Source organism: Bidens hawaiensis, unplaced genomic scaffold, assembly GCF_021521415.1.
Source record: "Bidens hawaiensis isolate Kalapana, Puna unplaced genomic scaffold, B.hawaiensis_p1.1 tig00006807_1, whole genome shotgun sequence".
In the NCBI taxonomy this organism is placed as follows: domain Eukaryota; kingdom Viridiplantae; phylum Streptophyta; class Magnoliopsida; order Asterales; family Asteraceae; genus Bidens; species Bidens hawaiensis.
In genome coordinates this window covers 916,825-941,447 of record NW_027491465.1, presented here as the reverse complement: position 1 = coordinate 941,447, position 24,623 = coordinate 916,825, and the positions used below count along the sequence as shown (strand labels likewise).

Sequence of the window (24,623 nt, the reverse complement as noted above, 5' to 3'; positions counted from 1 at the left end):
AAATAAAGAATTGAAATTCTGAGTTGTTTTGTAATAGTATGAACGATAACTTGTAATTTTATAACAAAAATAAAAATAATAGTCTGAATGGTAACTTTCTAAGGTAGTACTTTTTGAAATATATAGAACAAAAAATAGTAAAAGTAATAACATATATGTAAAGTATAATTTTAATAATTTAACATAATCTGAATTATAATTTTTGGTAATTATTAAGATACGGTTATAGTCAATATAATAATGTAAAACATATATAGAAACAATTATGTTTGACAAACAATTATTATGAACATTAAATAGGAATTCAAATTTAAATCATATATCAAAAATGTAAAGAAATACTACAGAGAAAATCGAGACCTTCATTTAATTATTTATGTAAAATAGTAAACTTATTATTATCTACCGGTTATGGACCATTAATTTTAGAGAACTTATTATTATGTAAATTATGGATAATTAATTTCAAATTAATTTTTTATGATATACCAAAACTATAAACAATTAATTTGAAATTAATTATCCATAATTAATTTTTTATGATATACCAAAACTATAAACAATTACGGTAAACAAAAATAAAGAATTGAAGTTATGAGTTGTTTTAACATTTAGAACGAATTTTGAATTTGTAATGGTAAGAATGGTAACTTGTAATCTTTTAACAAAAATAAAAATAATAACATACTTGTAAAGTATAATTTTAATATGTTACCTTAAACATAATCTGAATGTTGGTATATATTCCATGTAAATGTTGGTCAAACCATTATAATGAACATTAATTAGAAATTCAAATTTTTGGGAACTATTATTATGTAAATTATGTATAATTAAAGTATATAAATTATGGGATAATTAAAGTATTAAAGTATATAAATTACAATATTGATGTTAATTCGGTTATATATACAAAATGAAGGAACAAATAAACATTAATTAGAAATTCAAATGTTAGTCAAACAATTAAAGGAAACCTGTTAAATAGGAAACATGTTAATATTTCGTGTAAATGTTAGTCAAGTAATTAGTATGGACATTAAATAGAAATTCAAATTCAAATTTAAATAATATACCAAAAAAGTAGAGAGATGCCATAAATAAATTCGATATCTTGATTTACTTATTTATGTAAATTAGTAAACCTGTTATTATGTATTATTATTTATAGATTATGGACATTTAATGTTAGATAAATTATTATTATGTAAATTATGGATAATTAATTTAAAATTAAGTTTTTATGATACACCAAGAGTATATACAATTACGGTAAATTCATATTAACTTTGAGTTGGGTGAAATGATTGCAAATTAATTTGTATTTCGTTAAGATTTAAATTTTATATAAAAGAGAATACAATAATTATATTATAAAAGGTAGTAACAAAGTTCTATGTATGTGTAAATGTTATTTTATAATTATCATTGATATAGCCAAATAGTAATTGAGAAAAAAAAACCAAGTTAATTTGTAAAATCGGTTTTCTTTAAAAATTAAGGAAAAAAATTGTGTATAAAATGTGAATGAAATAAATTGTATTAAGCAACAAAATTAGGAAATAGTTAATTGAGAAAGTTAATGCATATAAAATGGGAATCTTGTTATGACCATAAATTAGGAAAGTCAAACTAAATAATTCGAATTAATGGAATAGTTAATTGTGTCATTTATTAAGGCGCCGGAAAACAAAATATACATCAAGGTATAGATTAATATTTAGCTTTAACTAAAATTTATGAAATTGAAATATTGAAATACATGAATATTCAAAAAAGAAAATCTATACATGATAATATAATAAGAATACATCTTATAAAGTCTTGATCCATCGTGAAATCATATTATATGAGTCGGAAAATAACCTGAAATAATAAAATCGAAAATTAATATTGATATTATGGTTTTTTGAATTATAGTTAATAACCGGAAAATTTAAAAGATGTAACCGGAAAAACGATATTTTGACAATGACCATGGTATGTCGGATTTTTTTGCAGAATTTCCAGAGAAATGAACATCTATTAATCTTGGCATTGACCTGAAATTAGAAAGTAGAATATTAATGTTGATATTATGGAATAATTGATTTTTAATTTGTAACCGGAAAAAATGAATGTCTTACCGAAAAATAAGAAATATGGTTTTTAACCATGGAATCTCCGATTTTGATACCGTCGATGGATGAACATAATTTTGATCTAGAACATAGATTAACATGTCAAACAAAAGAACACGAAAATTAAAAAAAATACTAATAAATATAAAACAATCATCATTGTTATAAGTATAACACATAACCGGAAAAAATTACCGTCAATACTTACCGGAAAAACGTAAACACGTCCAAAAATTGTAGACGTCGCCTTTCTTTATTAAAACCTAAACTGATTTTAATAAAATTAGTTAACAATTAAAAGAAACATAAAAAGATTAGAGGAAACAATAACCGGAAGAAATATAATATTGCTGGAAATACATATATCAACAATCGGAATTTAATATATAATAGAAACTTACCGGAAAATAATTAATAAAGATATAGATTTGGATGGCCGGAATATGGGAGAGGATGAAAGAAGATCCGGCTATTAGAGAAAGAAAGAAAAACATGATTAGGGTAAAAAATTAAGAAATGTTTTTGTTTAAATATAGGTTAGAGGATGAGTTGGCAAGAAAGTCAATTGAATAGATTGATTTTATTTTTGATTTATTTAATTGGTAAGAAAAATAGAGAAATGTAAGATATATTTGGAAAGAAAAGAAATCATCCAATATAAAAGGGGCATGTGAAGGCAAGGGTCAAGTTATTCTACAAAGGGTAACAAAAATGAGAAGTGTGAGAAACCATAAATAATTGACATGTGTCAAGTGGGGACAAAAAAAAAGGGTATAGAGATAATTATACACATTTTCTCTCTCCACATGCAAGTCACATGTTAATACCCCCAACATTTTAGAACGTTTATAACTTTTTCGTATGATATTTTTTTAAAAAAAAAATATCATCATAATAACAAGCGTTTTTTATCTTTAATATGAGTATGATTTTTGTTATATAAAATTTAAAACAAAAATCACGTCATTGTGTCTTTTCGCACACCATTGTGTCTTTTCGCTTATCATTGTGTCTTTTTTCGCCATTGTGTCTTTTCGCACACCATTGTGTCTTTTTTCGTCATTGTGTCTTTTCGCTTATCATTGTGTCTTTTTTCGCACACCATTGTGTCTTTTCGCACAACATTGTGTATTTTCGCTTATCATTGTGTCTTTTCGCTTATCATTGTGTCTTTTTTCGTCATTGTGTCTTTTCGCACACCATTGTGTCTTTTCGCTTATCATTGTGTCTTTTTTCGTCATTGTGTCTTTTCGCTTATCATTGTGTCTTTTTTCGTTATTGCGTCTTTTTTCGCACACCATTGTGTCTTTTTTCGTCATTGTGTCTTTTCGCTTATCATTGTGTCTTTTCACACACCATTGTGTCTTTTCGCTTATCATTGTGTCTTTTTTCGTCATTGTGTCTTTTCGCACACCATTGTGTCTTTTTATCTAATACATAAAACACAATGCTTAAGACATGTTACACAATAACTTGAAACATAAAACACAATGGTGAATACGTATAACACAATGACCTAAAACGTAAGACACAATGGTGAATACGTATAACACAATGACTTGAAACGTAAAACACAATGGAAACAACATATCACACAATGACACAATGAACAACAAAAAAAACACAATTAAAAAAACCCATTAATTTTTTTTATTTTTATATAACAATATGATACTCATATTAAGATAAAAAAACGCTTATTATTATGGTGAATTTTTTTTTTTAAATAATATCGTATGAAAAAGTTATGGACATTTTAAAATGATGGGGGAATTGACATGTGCCTTGCATGTGGAGAGAGAAAGTCAACAAAGATGGGTAATTACCTTCATACCCTTTTCATCAATTTTTATTTATTAAATTAATCTCAGCCATTCAAATCTAAGATCAATGGACTGGATTCCTTCTCACCCTTCTCATTTTTGTTGTCCTTTGTATTTTAACTTTACCCGTGAAGGCAAACTAATTTGTTTTAATAGTATAGTAGGATTATAATTACGCGATTTTATTTTGTATGAAAGAAATTACGAAATCAATATAAAACATTTTGATTTGTATGTAAAATAGTTTGAATATGGGGTTTGTTATTAATTATAAATTATTGTTAACTATGAACAATATTTTATTTTATGCTAAATTATACAGGTGCTGGTGTCAAACAAGTGGAATCGACTTTGACCGAACAACAACAATACCAACATTTGTTTTTATGATTTTCTCGATCGATATAAAACCTGTGTCGATATCTTTTTAGTCATATTAAGACTTTAATTTGGGTTTTCTCTTACAATTGTTATAGCAAGTGTCTATAGCATAACAATCCGAATTGATATCAAACAAATTCTCATCGTGTTTGCTAGTTATTTTGAAAAAGAATTTTTTTGAGAATACATAATGGAAAACGTATATTAGAAGTAAATTAATAAAAAGCAAAAATTTGCATTACCGCCATTATATATTGAATGAATATAAAAGTTAATAACAAAAACATTTATAGCAATATGAAACATATAATATATTTATAAATATAATAAACATTTCTATTTAAAAAACCCTTTTTTAAGTTACATATATTTATAGCGAATTAAAAAGATCAATTTTTTTTATTTTTTTATGATAAAATTGTGATCCATCAAAATATGTTTGGCTTATTTGAGACTTTTTAGCCTTACAAAAAATTAAATATTTCTTATCCAATAACTAAATAAGTATGAGAGAGTAACACAAGTTTTTAAGAAATTACCTATTTTAATAAATATTTTTAAAATCGTCCATTTTAATAATATTTTTTCCTTCTAACTTATTTTTGGTAAAATAAACACCTTTTAGTTTGCAAATTGTGAATTAATAATATTAATTCTCAATATGCCAAACAATAAATACCGATATTATAATGAGTTGGCAACCATATAGTTGTCGATTAAGTAATTGAATCTTTTTGAACTCTAAATAAAACCACAATTAATAATTGAACGAAGCTTTAAATTAACCACCAATGATTTGAGCGTAAATTATATACGTACCTTTTATAGGCTTGTCTCCAGGTTTTGGAAAAGAATGATCCAGCGTGATGAACGATTCACTTAAAGTAACTTTGATCGCCATAACTTCATCAACAATTTCGTGCTAGTGAAATGTTGTGAAACAAGCCTAATAGCTAAACATGTGAGAAATAGATGTAGGGAGAAATATGGAGATTTCATTAATCATGTTTATAATGAGATACAATGTAATGTGATGTATATATAGGAAAAGATAAGTTGAAGAAAAAACTTAATCTATATTAGGTATTGATAACCACGATAATAATTATTCATAATATACAAATATTTGTTTAATTTTTTGTTATTCAATTATAAATTTTGTTGAGACGTGAGACGGTTTAAAAAGAAGGTTATTTTTCTTGTGAGAGACTTGACACTTGTTTATCAGTAACTTTGATCGTGTATTGGTAACTTTGATGGAATAAATTTATGTAACAATTATGAGAAAAAGACTTTTTTTTTATTTTTTGTTAAAATTGTTTTTTTTTAAATTTTGTATTTAAGTATTTTCAATAGTAATAAACACGTCCGCTAAGCATCAATGCATCTTCGAATTTCCCAGCTTCATTCAAGAAACTTATTGTACACTCTTAGTTCTTCATATCTACATTAGCTTGCTGCTTCTCCAAATTTCCCAGCTTCATTCAAGAAACTTATTGTAGCTACTCTTAGCTTCCTCATATCTACATTAGCTAAAAACTGCCGGAATAATATAAGTTATTAGTTAGGAACTATCTGAACTACAAAATAATAATCTGAATGGATAAAAATAACATGTATAGCTCGAAGAACAAAAGCACAGCGCGGGTACGCTTCTGACAGTGACGAATCAGAGTGAGAACCAAACATAAAAACACGTGCACGTTTGAATATAATGTCGAATCAGAGTGAGAACCAAACATAAAACACCTACAACCTATTAAAAACGAAAATTAGAATGTGATAAATGGAAATAATTTATTGGAATTATTAATATTAAACTTTTCATATAATGAAATTTTAAAGTGAATTAAGTAGAGTTTTTTTAGTTATTGATAATCGGTAGTGAGACTATTAATTATCCTTAACTTTTGTATCCATAGTAGGCTATCTACATCATTTGAACGATATTAGAAAATTACAAGTAGAGATATACAAGAAAAGTTCTTGAATAAGTGAGAACGCTTGAAGATTCCTATGTTGGGAAATTACAGAAAGAAGTATTTTCTATTCGTTTTTATTACCATCTTATTCTTTGATATTCCGTACCAAACACACCAATATATCCAGTGCAAGAGCCATATTCGGCAGTAAATATATTGTTTCGGTTGTTTTACCCTGAGAGATAGACGGTCTTTTTGGCAGAGACCTAAAATCTGATTTAAGGGACTCGTGTTTAACACGAAGCCTCAACCACAACCGTCAACTATGCGTTTGCGTATTGTAGTAAAATCGTAAAAGGAGCATAGTCGGAGTCCAAATGTGATGAAGACACAAGACAATGACACTACATGAAGACCAGCTAAAATACCCGTTAAACACGCTGTTTTGATTTTAGTTTTTGAAATATAAATTTTGTATTTTATATTCTTTTATTCAGTTTTGTAAAAGGTATTATCAAGGTATTTACTATTATATTTCTCATTACCAAAAGTGTACCGTTAGCGTTTATTTTATTATTATACATTAATAAAGGATTAATTGCATATTTCCTCCTCTAAACTATGTTTAATTGCGTATTTACCGAACCAAAATATTCAATTGCATCTTTCCTCGTCCTTTAATGAAACTTTTATATAGACAAAATTGCCTTTCCTAACTTCTCTAATTTTGAACCACTCAAAAAACCCCTAAAAACAAATTTAAAAAATAAAATAAAAAATTATAAAACAAAAATAAAAGCAAAATTAAAAAAAAAACACAAAAACAAAAAATGTTTATCTAGCATCCTCGTTCCCAAAAAAAAAACACTTGGGTTTAGTTTAGCTTTTAGTGTTAGCTTTGGGAGGGGGGTTAGGTTTTTTTAGCTGGGGTGGAGGGGGGGGGGGTTAATTTTTTTTAGCCAGGATAGGGGTTAGGTTTTTGTGGGTTTTTAGTTGAAAGGGTAAGGTAGTTATTACATAAACTATTTTTAACTAAAATAAGTCAAAATGGTTAAATTTACCAATTTTGTAAGAAGTGTAAATATACAATTGAATATTTAGGTTGGATATATATATATATATATACTAGCAGAAGTGCCCGCGCGTTGCTGCGGGTTTGCCTAAATTATCATCTCGTATTGGTTTGTATTGTATGGTGTGGTGTGTAATGGGTTATCAGTGTGAGCGTGCTGCCACATTCGCGGCAGGAACACAAAAGGGATCCGGTCAGTAAGTGTTACCAACAATAAGTTTTAGGCTTTCAAACGAAGCTAATTGCAGTGTAAAGTTCATTTATATATGTTCATTTAAGAATCATACAAACATGTTCAGCACACAAATCAATTACTATAGCATAGAAAAAAAAAATCACAAAACAAAACTAATGAAAAAAAAACGAACATACAAAGTTCACAACAAAACCACATATCAACACTCAAACTTAAATATATATGGGGAAAAAAGAAAGAAAGAAAAAAGTTTGTGATATGAGCAAAAGTCGTTTAAAGCTTCTTGTGATGATCAAGCATATATCTGTTGAATAACCATATCTCTGCTTTAAAACAAAACTCCAGTGAAAATATTAAAATCTTAAATAAATATAGAACCAAAGACGGTGTTACATCCACAAAGAGAAGATACAAAGAAAAAAGATGAGTTTTACATTAAATCACTAAAAGAAACAAGTTTACCCTTCTTCAAGACATTGAAATTCAAGGGTAGCTTTATCAGTCTCTATCCCGCATATAAATCACCAACCTCAATCTATCACACAAAGTAGAACCTATAAAAAAAGGATTTAGTCTTACAATTTGAGATCGTTTAATGCCAACGAAAACAAATATCATTCCATAGGATTATAGAACTAACCTTTATTTCTTTGGCATGTGATCCACCAAGAACTGTTTAAGGAATATTTTGGATATCGTTTAAGTCCTCGGCCTAGTTAAGTACACATCAATTATATGAATAAATAACATTCAGACATCATGTAATAAAACTTATATTAGCTAAAAAAACATGTAAAGTAGAGCTTTGATTATATAGATATCCAAAAAATGATTATAACAATAATATAAAGTCCTCGACCTAGTTAAGTACACATCGATTACCCTTCTTATCTAACTGTAACATAATGCAAATCTAAAGTTACAACACAAAAATTTGATGAAAATAGTATAACATAACGCTAGTATGGTATGAGAGAAAGTAAATGTATACCTAAACAAAGTGCTACCATCTTCAACAATAGTTGCTACACAAAAAGGTACCTCAGGTTTTCAACAGATAAGAAAGACGCCTCCCACAACAATATAACAATACAAATATGTGGCAGGAGGTTGTGAAACAAATAAATAACTCCCTTAACCCGTAAGGTCAACATGAGCTCAGGTTTTCTTATAAATTTTATTTAGAGAACTTGTACAAACATATAAAAGTATAAAACACACTGAACAAATTCATAACCCTATCCACTATAGTAACAATTTGCAGGTCACAGATTCAAATACAAATCCCCTGGTCTACTGTTAATTCTTCACTTTATCAGTCCTCCTATGAATTTAAACAAGTTTGACAATACAAATTACAAAAACCCCTAATTTTCATCATTGACACAAGGATGCTAGTTAACGTCATTTAAATCCTAACTCACACTATCAACAGCTTAATTAAAAATAATAGCTACAAATAAATATGATTTCATAAATATTTAACAAAATCTCAAAATAAAAAAAAACCCTAGATTATTTAGAACAGTCTTCGACTATACAACAAACCCTTATTGTCATGCCATTGAGCTAGTAGCCTCATCCTTCATTTGCTTTTCAATTTGTACTTGTTGACCATAAATGAAAAATAAATTGTTAGCCATATGTTGTTTGCCAATAACACATCTCATGAGGGGATGATAAGTTATAATATACATAAATAGTCAAATGCAAGTATTAGAGAACAGTATGAATTCATAATAACCTTAAATGACAAGCTTATAAATTTCATTTATCAGTTTTGACGTAAAAATCCCAATCCAACACATAAAAATTCATCTCAATTCAATCAATCTTTATGATATCGTGTTTAAGCTTCAAAAAAATATTAATACTATTATAACAACTCATATAAACTTTAAAATTTCTTTTTGTTTGAAATGAGTTAAAGCTTTGTACAACTAAAAAACCAACAAGTCCCAAACTATAAATTTGTAAATTTCACCAGTTAAGCATTTCATCAAACACTTGGTGTGCACTGGAATTCTACTAAATCAAGTTCTAATCAGAGATGACAACCAAATCACACACGAAAACAAAAACAAACATAATCTTCAATCTAACACGATTTTAACCTAAATCAAACTTGATATGATGAGAACATACCTACTTGTAACTTTCGTCTGACACTAACAGCAATCGTCAATCCATTAGAGATAAGAAAGACTATTTTGTCCACTTAATATGTAATATAGATATAGATATATATATATATGCATGTAAAAAGCTTTAGAGGAGAAAATATGTGATTCCCCACTTTAATAAAAAGTGAACATGGTTCTTACATGCACTCATACACTCATACAAAATAAATTGTATTAGGCACATAAGCCGCTAAAAATACATCTTTTTTACGTGTTGAAACCAAGACAACAGCCCGTTTTGTATTTAACTTTTTGAACTAAAATTATAATTTACAATAGAAAAATATGAATATGTATAATAATAATTATTATTTTAAAATGCTCAAAATAAATTAAATCGTTTATTTCTTTTTTAATAAACACTGATTTACGAAAGTGAAGAGGATAGCATATTAACGTTTGAAACAACGAATACGACCACTTTAGCTAAGCATCTTCTTAAATTCAGCCTAAACCAGTTTAGACTTTGAGCTAAGCCAACAATAGCAATACCGGCTGCAATAAAACCGTTGAAAACAGGATAGAATTATGGCTCGTTGGATACTACATACAGGACGCACCACCAAACAAACAAGCGATATTCATTTTTTTTATTTAAAGAATCAAGGCGGCAACGTGGAAGAATCAGTTCAAATTCCACAAAGATGGAAAGAATATCATCAAAACCAATATAGTAACCATCAGAGACAGGGCCAGGCCAACAATTGTTTTAAAGTTGTACCTCCTCCCAGTCTCCCACATACACGAACACGATGTCTTTCAGGATACATACAATTAAGTAGTAACAATCCAACCACAAGGGTAAGGGTATGTACAAGTAGAAAGACGTGAATCCAACCCATCCCAAATGAATTTCCGACATTCTGGTTCAGATATATGAAATTTAAACGAATTCCCGAAATGAAATATTAATTAGCTAGCTTATCTGCTTAGAAACTCATTGCTTAATCTATGTTCAGATTTGTTCAATCAAATTTTAAAAAACTCACGCCCATTGCCCGAATTTGTTCAAAAACTAGTCAAATAAGCATCATGTATTAGACCGCATCAGTCACAGCACATGCGCATCAACACAATTTTGTACCAAGGTAGCGAGACAGTCACCTCACGTCACGTGTAATCAGTCTCGCTAGTACAATTTGTCAAACTGTATTTTCAACGGCCATTTGATTGAGGTTACTTTTTGTAAGGCCCCGAACCCGGTAGCCCTACTTTAGCGTTGGATTTACTAATAAACGCAGTTCTAAATATCAGAGTTAATTAAAACATTCGCGGAATATAAAAGCTTTCATAAAACATTTCGTAACAAAACACGTCTTGTCTTAAAACATCATTTTGTCTTTCAAAATTAACGAACATTAACTTAAACGTCTTGAGTCTTCCGATGCCAGCCTCTTATTCAGTGCCACGTGTCTCCTCAAGCGAGCTGCCTCATCCTACTCACCTGCTTGCATACTAAAAGTCAGCTACGCTGAGTGAGTTCTAGATAATCGGACGCCACACAATACATACACATACATACATATCCGAAGATACATATCCATACTTAACTAATTACCCTTCTGTTCTACATACATACTTACTACCATACATACTTACATATCTACAATCACTAACCTCAGTCTACCGAGAGTACGTTCATAGTCCGCCGTCTATACCTGTACTCACGATCGTGAACACGTAAAAGGTCCGCAGTCCTTACCTATGTTCACCATTCATGGTACGTACAAGGTCCGCGGTCCTTCCTTATACCATCATACATCCACAACACGTACAAGGTCCACGGTCCTTCCCTATGTTGCAACCTAATTCATAGCACGTACGAGGTCCGCAGTCCTCCCCTAGGCTACAAATAAAGCACGTATAAGGTCCACAGTCCTTTCCTGTGCTGACGCCTATCTACATTACGTATAAGGTCCGCAGTCCTTATCTACGTTACGTATAAGGTCCGCAGTCCTTATCTACGTTGGCGTCTATCTCCTATAACACGTATAAGGCCCACCGTCCCTATCTACGTTTACATCTATCATCTACATCACGTATAAGGCTCACAGTCCTTAACTACGCCATCACCTGCCAAGTCTATGTCCAACGGAAGTTAGAGGGATTTGCCATCCTAACTTACTATGTCGAACGTAGAACTCACATACCATTCGTGTACCTGTATACACATACTTCACATATACAATAATTACATTATAGCATAAAAACACTCTAGGCGTTCTTTACATCATTCATTAACAACCATACCCCTTGTCGATACGTGCAATATCCGAAGATCGTTCACGCCCCGACAAGTATTCATTTGTAATGTTCATACATCTTCGATATATAGTATTCGTACCTTTATTTTTAACCTGACAGTACGCGCAATATCCGAAGATCGTTCGCGTACCGACAAGCAATCATTCATATCCATCACATATATCACATATGGCATACACTTATCACTTAGGATAAATGTATTAACAAACACATCGAGTATGCACACAGCCCCGAAAACATAACAAGGAATGGGGCTAGAAACTCACCTGAACTCTGCCTCTTCCTCTGATAGTTGTAAATCCCTTCTTTAACTGTGCTCGGCTGACTATATAAGTTACACGTATCAATACTCGCCTGATCTAATCTGGTGGCCTAGTATTAGCTTACTTTTGCTTATCGTTTTTAATTTATTTTCTAATCGAACTTGACTTTAGGCGAAGTTAAACCTTAGGCGAACTTGGCTTTAGGCGAAGTTGTCATCAGGCGAACTTGGCTTTAGGCGAAGTTGTCATCAGGCGAACTTAGCTTTAGGCGAAGTTGTCATCAGGCGAACTTAGCTTTGCAGGCGAAGTTCATCAGGCGAACTTAGCTTGCAGGCGAAGTTGTCGGCTGCAGCTACTGTTCGTTCTTAAATCCCTTAATCACCTTCGTTTCTTAACCAAATAACTCGATTTAGGTACCCACGGGATCGTCTGACCAGCGCCTACAAACCCCAACCATCAAATCGACCTAACATCGATGTTTAAAGGGTGCGATTTAGGCATATAGGTTACGGGTTCTTTTTATCAATCGATTAACCCATCAAATCATAACCATTTTCAGTAAGATTAGCTTTGTTGGATTCGTTATTACCATACAAACTCAGATCTATCATTTCTCAAATCAAACCGAACCTATACGAACGATTTCTAACTATAAACGTACCTTGAACGAGTCGAACTACGAACACGGTTAAGCCTTGATGTTGTTTTGGTCCGTCACGACGTTCCAGCACCAACAAGCTCGGGTTTTCGCCTTCGGATCTTGGTTCGGGTTGTGTGTGTTTTGGTGGTGTATGGAATATGTGAGAATGAGGATTAAATGGTGATTAATGGTATTTATATTTAGGGATCATGGGCTTAAGCCCATGGACTCTCCTTCCTTCTTTCATAACCCAAGTCCATAACCCATATCCATTACCCAACACTAGCTCAACCCATACCAACTCCTACTCTATTTATTTATTTCTCGATAACCCGAGTAAACTTTCCCTCTATTATTAAGTAATACAATTAATATTATTTTGGAAATTTCGGGATGTTACAAGTCTTCCCTCCTTAAAGAGGTTTCGTCCCCGAAACCTAACTTATTCCCTATAAAATGAAAACTCATATATTTACACACTTAATCGAATCGCCTTTGCCTTCTGGGTTATCCTTCTTACTCCCGACTTTACAGCCATCGAATGGTGGTCATGTGTTTTAGCTATTTAAGGTAGCTCGTCCATGAGACCCTCGATGTACCAAGACTCATCTCATCCTTCCAAGGCTTCGATTTGTACTTTTAACACTATTGTCTAAAACAACCTCTCATCATAGCATAATAATCATTCATAACCAAACTCAATATATTACACGTCACTGATAAACATAAGTTTTAAACCTTAACACAAAACAAGTTCTCAAGCAAACGTAATTTAATAAAACCATTGCATGGGCAATTATTCCTTCATCAAGTGTTCCTCTCTGCAGTTTCCCCAAGTCTTTATCCTTTCGCACCTCCCGCCCCTGATTCCTTGCAATCCCTAGCCATGTGGTTAGCTTTTCCGCATTTGAAGCACTTTGGACGATCAGGGCATTCTCGAGAGTAATGCCCACTCTTTCCACACCGAAAGCACTTGTCTTTCCAAGTCCTGCATTATCCCCGATGCACTTGTCCACACGTCTTACATGCATCCTTGTTCCCAACCTTGGCCTTCCTCTCATCAGTTGTTGTCACCATCTCGCCAGACCGCTTAGCAGAGGTAGCCCATTTCTTCTCCTTCTTTTCCTCCACCACCACATCGTCCTCAGCCAGGTCAGCATAAACCACTTCTGCAAGTTCAACAGCAGAGTCAAATGTAGCAGGTTTATTTGCCCTGACTAACATGCGGACTTTTTGTGGCAATCCCCTCACATAACATTTGATTATATTCTAAAAGGGAAAACACAAACATCATCACTCAAGGAACTATTTAGTACAAGGATAGCAAGGCTAACAGGTAATAACAGTGGCCAGCTGTGACTAGCTGATCACGTTGCTTTCCGTGTCCTATACACTTCCCTTTATGAGTCTATTTGTGCAGGTTCTACTTAAGCAGTTAGTCAAATCAAACAATCAATTATTCCTATCCCTGCCGTTCACGTATCTTTTCTTTCTCATTAACATATATCATTTAATCATACACTTTACCTTTACTGATCTTGCTTGAGCGACACATGGCATTCTTGAACTGGCATCTTCTTTCCTTTCTTACTTAAATCCCATTCTCTGTTCGAGTCTAAGCATGTAGGATGCTTAAATCTCTCGAACTTTGCTCTGATACCAACTTGTAAGGCCCCGAACCCGGTAGCCCTACTTTAGCGTTGAATTTACTAATAAACGCAGTTCTAAATATCAGAGTTAATTAAAACATTCGCGGAATATAAAAGCTTTCATAAAACATTTCGTAACAAAACACGTCTTGTCTTAAAACATCATTTTGTCTTTCAAAATTAACGAACATTAACTTAAACGTCTTGAGTCTTCCGATGCCAGCCTCTTATTCAGTGCCACGTGTCTCCTCAAGCGAGCTGCCTCATCCTACTCACCTGCGTGCATACTAAAAGTCAGCTACGCTGAGTGAGTTCTAGATAATCGGACGCCACACAATACATACACATACATACATATCCGAAGATACATATCCATACTTAACTAATTACCCTTCTGTTCTACATACATACTTACTACCATACATACATACATATCTACAATCACTAACCACAGTCTACCGAGAGTACGTTCATAGTCCGCCGTCTATACCTGTACTCACGATCGTGAACACGTAAAAGGTCCGCAGTCCTTACCTATGTTCACCATTCATGGTACGTACAAGGTCCGCGGTCCTTCCCTATACCATCATACATCCACAACACGTACAAGGTCCACGGTCCTTCCCTATGTTGCAACCTAATTCATAGCACGTACGAGGTCCGCAGTCCTCCCCTAGGCTACAAATAAAGCACGTATAAGGTCCATAGTCCTTTCCTGTGCTGACGCCTATCTACATTACGTATAAGGTCCGCAGTCCTTATCTACGTTACGTATAAGGTCCGCAGTCCTTATCTACGTTGGCGTCTATCTCCTATAACACGTATAAGGCCCGTCGTCCCTATCTACGTTTACATCTATCATCTACATCACGTATAAGGCTCACAGTCCTTAACTACGCCATCACCTGCCAAGTCTATGTCCAACAGAAGTTAGAGGGATTTGCCATCCTAACTTACTATGTCGAACGTAGAACTCACATACCATTCGTGTACCTGTATAAACATACTTCACATATACTCTAGGCGTTCTTTACATCATTCATTAACAACCATACCCCTTGTCGATACGTGCAATATTCGAAGATCGTTCACGCCCCGACAAGTATTCATTTGTAATGTTCATACATCTTCGATATATAGTATTCGTACCTTTATTTTTAACCTGACAGTACGCGCAATATCCGAAGATCGTTCGCGTACCGACAAGCAATCATTCATATCCATCACATATATCACATATGGCATACACTTATCACTTAGGATAAATGTATTAACAAACACATCGAGTATGCACACAGCCCCGAAAACATAACAAGGAATGGGGCTAGAAACTCACCTGAACTCTGCCCTTTCCTCTGATAGTTGTAAATCCCTTCTTTAACTGTGCTCGGCTGACTATATAAGTTACACGTATCAATACTCGCCTGATCTAATCTGGTGGCCTAGTATTAGCTTACTTTTGCTTATCGTTTTTAATTTATTTTCTAATCGAACTTGACTTTAGGCGAAGTTAAACCTTAGGCGAACTTGGTTTTAGGCGAAGTTGTCATCAGGCGAACTTAGCTTTAGGCGAAGTTGTCATCAGGCGAACTTAGCTTTAGGCGAAGTTGTCATCAGGCGAACTTAGCTTTGCAGGCGAAGTTCATCAGGCGAACTTAGCTTGCAGGCGAAGTTGTCGGCTGCAGCTACTGTTCGTTCTTAAATCCCTTAATCACCTTCGTTTCTTAACCAAATAACTCGATTTAGGTACCCACGGGATCGTCTGACCAGCGCCTACAAACCCCAACCATCAAATCGACCTAACATCGATGTTTAAAGGGTGCGATTTAGGCATATAGGTTACGGGTTCTTTTTATCAATCGATTAACCCATCAAATCATAACCATTTTCAGTAAGATTAGCTTTGTTGGATTCGTTTTTACCATACAAACTCAGATCTATCATTTCTCAAATCAAACCGAACCTATACGAACGATTTCTAACTATAAACGTACCTTGAACGAGTCAAACTACGAACACGGTTAAGCCTTGATGTTTTGGTCCGTCACGATGTTCCAGCACCAACAAGCTCGGGTTTTCGCCTTCGGATCTTGGTTCGGGTTTTGTGTGTTTTGGTGGTGTATGGAATATGTGAGAATGAGGATAAAATGGTGATTAATGGTATTTATATTTAGGGATCATGGGCTTAAGCCCATGGACTCTCCTTCCTTCTTTCATAACCCATATCCATTACCCAACACTAGCCGGACCCATACCAACTCCTACTCTATTTATTTATTTCCCGATAACCCGAGTAAACTTTCCCTCAGTTATTAAGTAATACAATTAATATTATTTTGGAAATTTCGGGATGTTACACTTTTGCCTTCTCTATGTTCAGATTTTGGTTTTAAAGGCATTTAGACCCCAAAATCATCTTAATAAGCCACAAATAAATAATCAATCATCCACCACGCGTTATCATTTCTCTAATAGTCGTGCCGTTTAGAAATCATCTGGTATTCTACATAGAAACACCAACTACTCTACTCATCCACAAATATTGTAAAACATCAAATTTAGTTGTAAACAAAGATTGAACTCTTGATAAGTTGAACATCAACTTTTTCTTGGCGGGAAATAAAGAAATATTCATATTCACATTCACAATTACCTATTGGTTTTTACTTTGGGGAAGTCAGTTTAGTTTCATCAGAATCATGCTTCATTGATGAATCCCCACCGCCCATCAGTTCCCCAAACGCTTCCACTTTCACAGGCGGGGCTCTAACCTGACTCATATTCCTACATCTAAACAGAACTAATTCAGTATTTTTGTCGAAATAATATGCTTCAATTATTGAAATAAAACTGTTGCTTACGGTGAATGGGCTTGCGGGTTGGAGCTGGGGAATTTGAACAGAAGCCATGGGTCGAAATTGATTGTTGGATTGAGATTGAAAGGATGATATTGAAGCGAATTGCTGCTGGCGCATATGCATTTGGGAGTTCCTATAGTTTAATGTTGAAAAAGTGGTGGGATCGTTGTCCATAGGAAACTCGGGTGGGTTTTCAAGTTTGACTTCAACCATTGACCTTTGACTTTGAGTTTGACTGTCATTATCCATATTAATGTGACTGCCCATGTTCATGACGGGGCGAGTGGTGACAGCTTGGCGCCTTCGCATTCGCTCCCACTGCTGCTGCTGCTGTAAAGTGTGAGCCATTTGCTGTTGTTGCTGCTGTGAAGGGTGAACCACCTGGTTGTGCATTTGCCTTGGAAACTATAACAGTAAACAAAATTATCAAACGGGTCGGATTGAACTTTGACTTTAACTCTCATTGGGCAATTGCCGGCTTGTAAACGACCAAACTAACACGAACCAAACATGTTCGTGTTCGTTCGTTCAACTTTAGTTGAACAAACGATCGAACAGGATCAGTTAAAAGAACGAGACTTTCTTGTTCATGTTCGTTCGTTAGGAAAATGAGTGTCATCGTGTTCGTTTCTATTCATTTGTTAATAATATAAACGAATGGTTCATGAACCAAAACGAACTCAAACAAACTAATGTAACTAAACATAGATGAATAAACACAAAAAAAAAGTAAATTTAAAAATCAATATGTTGGACCAAAAAAAATTATAAACTGCGGTAATATTTGATTTTCATAAATCTACAATAAATTGTAATAGACCCAAAAAATTCGAATGAATATATAAAAGATTGTAAAATAACATAAATAAATGAACACAAATGAGCGAACATAAACGAATGTACAGTATATGAATGAACGTTCACGAACAAACAAGATATGTTTTCATGTTCGTTCATTAAACTAAATGAACAAATGAATTTTGTTCATGTTCGTCCGTTTATTAAATAAACGAGCATAAACGAACTTCCCGCCGAACGTTTCACTAACCATTCACTGAATGTTCGGTTTGTTTACATTCCATAGACTTCACATAACCCATAAAAATGTAAATTTAGGCGATGCGTAATCAATGATTTTCTGCATTATGATGAAAATAACCAAGGGCGACTTTGTAATATATTTTGAAAAAGAGGATGGACAAGTAAAATTAGGTGTGTAAACGAGCCTAGCTGCTCGCGAGCTACTCGGGATCAGCTCGCTAAAAAGCTCAATCAAGCCGAGCATAAGCGAGCCCGAGCTTCACTTATCGAGCTCAAATCAGCTCGTGAGCCTAAACGAGCCTGTCATTAATATAAGTTTTATAATATATATTTAATAATTATAAATTAATCTATATAGTGTTATGAAAAAATAGCTAAATAATATATTTTTATGTTATATATAAAATTATAATAGAAAACTGTATATAAAAATAATTATAAATATATAAAAAATAATTGAGAAATAGTAAACGAGTCGAGTTCGAGCTTGAAAAACTACTCACGAGCCAAGCTTGAGCTTTAGAAATAGAGATTGAAACGAGCCAAGCTCAAGCTGTGTGTAAGTTAAACGAGCCGAGCTCGAGCTTAGTCGAGCTTGGGTTCGGCTCGGCTCGCCTCGGCTCGTTTACACAATTGCACCCCTAGTAGAAGTTAACTAACCTGGTGTGGTAGCCTAACACTTGTTTGATTTGGCAACTGTAATTGACTATGCATCGCATGAACTTGTTGCATTTGTGCTGGTTGTTGTACAGTGCTCTTAGTACTATCTTTAACAACCTCAGCAAAAGCCGCAAGATTCCTAGAATAAAATAAAAACATGTCACAACAAAAAACAATCAGCATATGCCATTAAAAACAAACTTACCTAGGCTTCTAAACAAACGGAACGAACACAAACAGAGCACCTTCATGTTCGTTCGTTTAATTTTACGCGAACAAACATTAAAACGAACAAGGTTTTCTTGTCCGTGTCCGTTCGTTAAGAACGGTTCACACATGTACGCGAACAAACAAAACTAAATGTAATGTGATAAACAATGTGTTAGGCTTAAACATTATTAAATTAGACTAAGTTATAATGGGCCAAAAAGATTTAAATAAATATATTCTTTTTTTGAAACAGCTAAAAAAATTTTAAATGGATATATTAACCAGCGTAAACTATCGAACATACATGAACACGAAAGAACAAAGAAAAAATTTAATTGAGCGAACGTAGACGAACATTCACAAACATACATGAATGAACTAGACATGTGTTCACGTTCGTTTGTTTAACTAAATGAACGATTTTTTTTGTTCATGTTCGTTCGTTCAACTAAATGAACAGTTTTCTATACATGTTCTTTCATTTACTAAATAAATGAACACAAACCAACTGTTCACTCAACGTTCAGTTCGTTTACATACTTAAACATACCCATGTTCAATTGTTTGAAGAAACATCCTCAACAATTCAATTGCAGAGCACTCTTTTTTATAACCGTCAGAAAGCACTTTCAAAATCTGGCCCAATTTACACACATGAGACCCAAATAACTGCCCAAATATATCCAACGGCCCGTTAGAAGCCCGATCAAAGCCCGCATCCATTAACAAACGCAACACCACTTTTCGCGACAGCTCAGCCGCTTGTTCAGAACTTAAACTATTCTTCATTCCCGAGGATCCGCTTTTCACACGGTCATGATTCCCGGTTTGTTTCATGTTAAGATACTCGGGTTGTATACCGAGCCTCTCTAACATTATCGGGCTTTTGGTCATTACTGTGGTAAATTATCTAAAACTCCGTTACATTTAACGTTTTGAACAGTATCCATTTGATTTGAAGTCGGTAAAGTGCTATTGGGTACCGAGTTTGCTATAAATGTTATCTCGGGAAAAAACAAACTTTCATCGTCAACATCTAAATTTGAAGATATTCTAGCTAAACTGTTATCGAACATGGGACCAGCGTTTTGGTCTTCCATAAAGACTGCTCGGCTTCTTTTATGTTTCTCTACAATTTTAAGGTAGTTGGACATTTGTTCGGGTGCACGTTTTTCGGATTCACGGTCGCCTGAAGGTAATCTGTATGGTTTGATGGATCTGTATTTTTCAATGAACTGAGTGTACCATGATTCAGGGATTCTTTGGGACATGTTATCATCTTCGTGTACACCATACCGCGATCCAACACCAAAACTTGGTTTTGATTGAACCTGTAAAATAAAATGTGGTTTACAACAATTATTTCTAGGTAAAACTGGATTATGTTATAATTAGAGGTGGCAAATGGGTTGGGTTGGGTCGAACGAGTCATGGGTTGAAATGAGTTATGGGTCAAAACGAGTATGAGTCAAAATGAGTTTGGGTCAAAACAAGTCAATTAAAAAAAGGGTTGTTTTGGTTTGGGTCTAAATAGGTTAGGGTCAAACCGGGTTTTGAGTTTTTTTTTTTTTTTTTTTTTTGAACGAGAATAACGGCGGAAACATTTTAGTTTTTTTAGATTTTTCGTTTTTTACTTATATTTTAAGTTATGATTTTTTAATTATTTTTTTTTTGAATTTTTTTTGAGGGGTTTTTTATTAAGATCAAAAACTCTCAAAAAAATATTCAAAAATAATAATAAAAAAATTATAACTCAAAATATAAATCATAAACAAAAAAAGTAAAAACACTAAAATGTTTCATACGTTGTACTCGTACAAAAAAAAACATTTAGAATCGAACCGAAACCGCAAGAATCGACAAAAATGAAACAACGAAACAAAAAGCCAAAACCGGACCACATCAATCGAAATCGAAAAAGTCAATCAAAACGAAACTAAAAGACTTCAAACCGAACAAAAACAAAACTGATAAAACGAACAAAAACGAGTCCGGAATCGACCAGAAAGAAACAAAAGAAACCAAAAGTCAACACGTCACGAGTGAAAACTCGTGTTGACTTGAAACCTGAACCAAACCCGTTCCGATCTGAAACCTGTTTCGTGCCGAAACCTGTCTTGTACGAAAGCTCGTTCCGATCCGAAACCTGTCACATTTCCTTAGGACACTAACCCACATCGACCCATTTCTTTGAACTTGTCGACCCATTTTGACCAGAAAATAAAAGGATGGAATTTCAAATGACTCATTTTGACCCATTTATTTAAAACCTTTTACCAAAACCAACTCATTTAACTTTTAAAACCACTCAAATTGACTCATTTGTAAGGGTTTGGGTCAAGATTGCCACCCCTAGTTATAATGCATTAAAAAATGGAACAACAATAAGCTTGTAACTTTGTTCCTACAATTAACAATAATAGCATATGTGAATGTTAAATCCACAAGTAACCAGAAATTGATCTTGCTTATTAAATTCATCTGTAGAAATGTGTGGTCACAGGTTAGCAAAAATATAACTATGGCTAGAAGTCATGACCGACCATTATAATGTCATATAATAATGAGCTTCTGTTTAGTAAGGTTGTGTTTGTTTTTGCTTCAAACGTCTGTTTAAAAAAAATCTTAAAACTGTTTTAATGGTCTTAAAAAATAAGCTAATATCCACCATCTTCACACATCTTCACACTTCTTAACATTCTACCAACACCCAATGTCCAACACCACCACCACCACCGTCCGCCACCACCATCGCCAACCACCCACCATCACCACCCACCGTCCGCCACAACCACCGTCCACCACCACCACCCACCATCCGCCACCACCATCCCCCATTCTCACCTCCGCCACCTCCACCGTTCATCACCACCACCACCCACCGTCCACTATCACCACCCATCGTCCGCCACCACCACCATCCACTACCACCGTCCGCCACCACCACCATCCACTACCACCGTCCACCACCCACAACAGCCGTCCATCACCAGCACCTACCGTCCACCACCACCGTTCACCGCATACCACAATCTTCTGCCACCAATCGTCCACCACCACCCAATTCCATAGTTCGTACACCACCACCAATTATTTTAGCATATGTTAAATGACTTCTATCTACCGACTACTATGATATGTGATATGTATGATAGGTAACTAATTTTCAGCTTATGCAAACAATATCCAGTTTATAAAACAAACAGTATTATATTATCAGATTGCAGACCTTCAAACCACATCTTCAGTTGCAGACATAAAGATGAAATCAGATTACAGGCATTTTTTGTCTTCAAAAACAAACAACACCTAAGTTATCACAACTAATACAAGCTTACACAGATAATAACAAGTAAGAAGTACAAAATAGTTTGTTTATAACTAAACAATAGAAATTCTAGTGTAAATTAACATTTTCCTCCATGGCATGAATTCCTGAATAAGAACTTTTTTGCTAGTATTAATAGCACCTACAAATCCTAAAAAGGTAAAATGTTCTTCTGTAGGATGAAAATAATTTAGAAGCAAAAAGTCATATAAGGTGAAAGTGATAAAGTCAAAGTAGTCAAAGTCCCAGGCAGTTCCTTGAAGCTTGCTTTGCATATAGAACTTTTGAGTCATAGTTGTCGAAGTCCCGACGCAAGGCGAATAAGGTGCATGCCTGGGACAAATGTAGCGCACTAATAGAAATATATATTAAATTTTGAAAAATTAATACCATTTTCACATAAAAAAAATTAAAGGCAAAGATACAAAAACTTCAAAAATTAATGAACAATTTAAAAATTCAAAATCTAATCAACTTAAAGTCTTAAACATAGCCATTTAACTGATTTCTAGAAAAAACCTTCAAGTAATCGTTGAAGTTGCTTTTATGTCTTGAACCAGCTGTTTTGATATTTGAGAAGTGCCGCAACGATACTACTTTGCTAAAGCAGTGCCGCAACGATACTACTTTGCTAACATAAGCACACCATCAACAGAGTTGCTACAACACGTCAACTTTAGAGTAGCCTCCTAAATCTTCGTCTCCTTTGTACCATCCATTTACATTTTACATTTAAATGAAAGAAAATTATGTTTCCTTGTGAAAAAGAAAAGTTGTTTCCATTTTTGGATGTTACATACCAGTTTGCCTGAATTTGCAGAATTTTGCTTAAATTTTCAGGATCTGACCAGAATCTAGCCCTAAGGTTGCAGGGTTGTCTGGATCGCAGCAAGGTGCTTTCCCTGCGGCGCACGTCACCTCACTTACAGGGCGTAGGCGTGCAGCCAAAAATCCCTTCCAGCACGTGCCTAGGCCCTCATGAGAGGTGCAGGGAAAACATCTTGCTGCTGTCCATGCCCTCCGGAGACCTTCGAGCAAAGATTCCTGTCAAATTCAAGAGCGATATTCCTGCTAAATTCTGACATAACTCTGCAAATTCCGAGCAAACTAATCTGAAACATCAAAATATTGCCTTCAATCAGCCTAAAAGAGCTCTAAAAAAGCCTAAAACCCAAAATATATATATATATATATATATATATTGCTTATCTATGGCCATCGTTCTTTAAGCGTGTTGCATGTAGATCCAAGGCTCACCTTTTGCGCCTTTGACTAGTATTAATTAAGGTAAAACTGCCTAGGCACTTTTAGTGAGGAATTCATAATGATGTGATTTAATGAAGAAAAAATGACTAGTTCAAACTTTTCCATATGATTCTAGAGTAAGAAGCAAGTTTTAATTAATAATAAAGAAAAGAGTATGGTATGAAGAGAGAGAGAGAGACCTTAGAAGGCGGTGGTGTAGGAATGTCGAGAGTATAATAAATATCATCCCCGTGCAACTGCAGATCTGGAAACAATAATAATAATAATAATAATATCAGTCAGTTTCTACCTCATCGGTTGGATTAGAATTAGAATAATTGAAATCCAAAACTTACAATTGGGATTGAGCTTGGCGTTAGAATTAATACTAGATCCTCCTCGGTTGGATCGAGGGAAGAGTGAGACGCTAGCCTTGTCGAACAAGAGAGCACGTGCACGGAGTTGAAGGTGAACCTGAGCCCTAAATTTATTAGAATTGGAGTCCCATGAAGAAGGTGAAGACAAGAAAGAACGCCTTCAGATTCCAGTTTCCGGGCCAGCTCGTACCCTCGGCCGTCCTCCCCCAGTAACGCCATCCTATCCTATCCTATCCTATGCAACAAATAACCTACTTATTATTATTATTTTGGAGGAACCAACAACAATCAATACTCCCTCTAGGGCCCAAAACGTATATATTTATTTTTATTTATAACATAGATAGATAGATACATTTCTATATTTTCATTTTCACCCTTATAATAGCT

General features: G+C 33.9%; 1 protein-coding gene across 1 annotated transcript; it reads right to left on the bottom strand.

Annotated features, from left to right (window-relative positions):
- Positions 1–16,961: 16,961 nt before the first annotated feature.
- On the bottom strand, positions 16,962–24,347 carry LOC143633619 (uncharacterized). The gene is made up of 6 exons (XM_077101883.1): positions 24,213–24,347; positions 24,057–24,121; positions 19,834–20,614; positions 19,074–19,212; positions 17,376–17,777; positions 16,962–17,298 (listed from the first exon to the last, which is right to left on the bottom strand). The coding sequence occupies exons 3-6, from the start codon at positions 20,175–20,177 to the stop codon at positions 17,281–17,283; spliced, it is 903 nt and encodes a 300-aa protein (XP_076957998.1). The 5' UTR covers positions 20,178–20,614; positions 24,057–24,121; positions 24,213–24,347; the 3' UTR covers positions 16,962–17,280.
- Positions 24,348–24,623: the final 276 nt, after the last annotated feature.

Excerpts from the sequence above, each read along its gene's own strand:
- LOC143633619 (XM_077101883.1), bottom strand. The coding sequence starts at position 20,177 with ATGACCAAAAGCCCGATAATGTTAGAGAGGCTCGGTATACAACCCGAG. Across the intron at positions 19,213-19,833 it reads CTTCAAACAATTGAACATGG|GAATCTTGCGGCTTTTGCTG; the intron begins GTATGTTTAAGT and ends ATTTTATTCTAG. Across the intron at positions 17,778-19,073 it reads GTGTTAGGCTACCACACCAG|TTTCCAAGGCAAATGCACAA; the intron begins GTTAGTTAACTT and ends TTACTGTTATAG.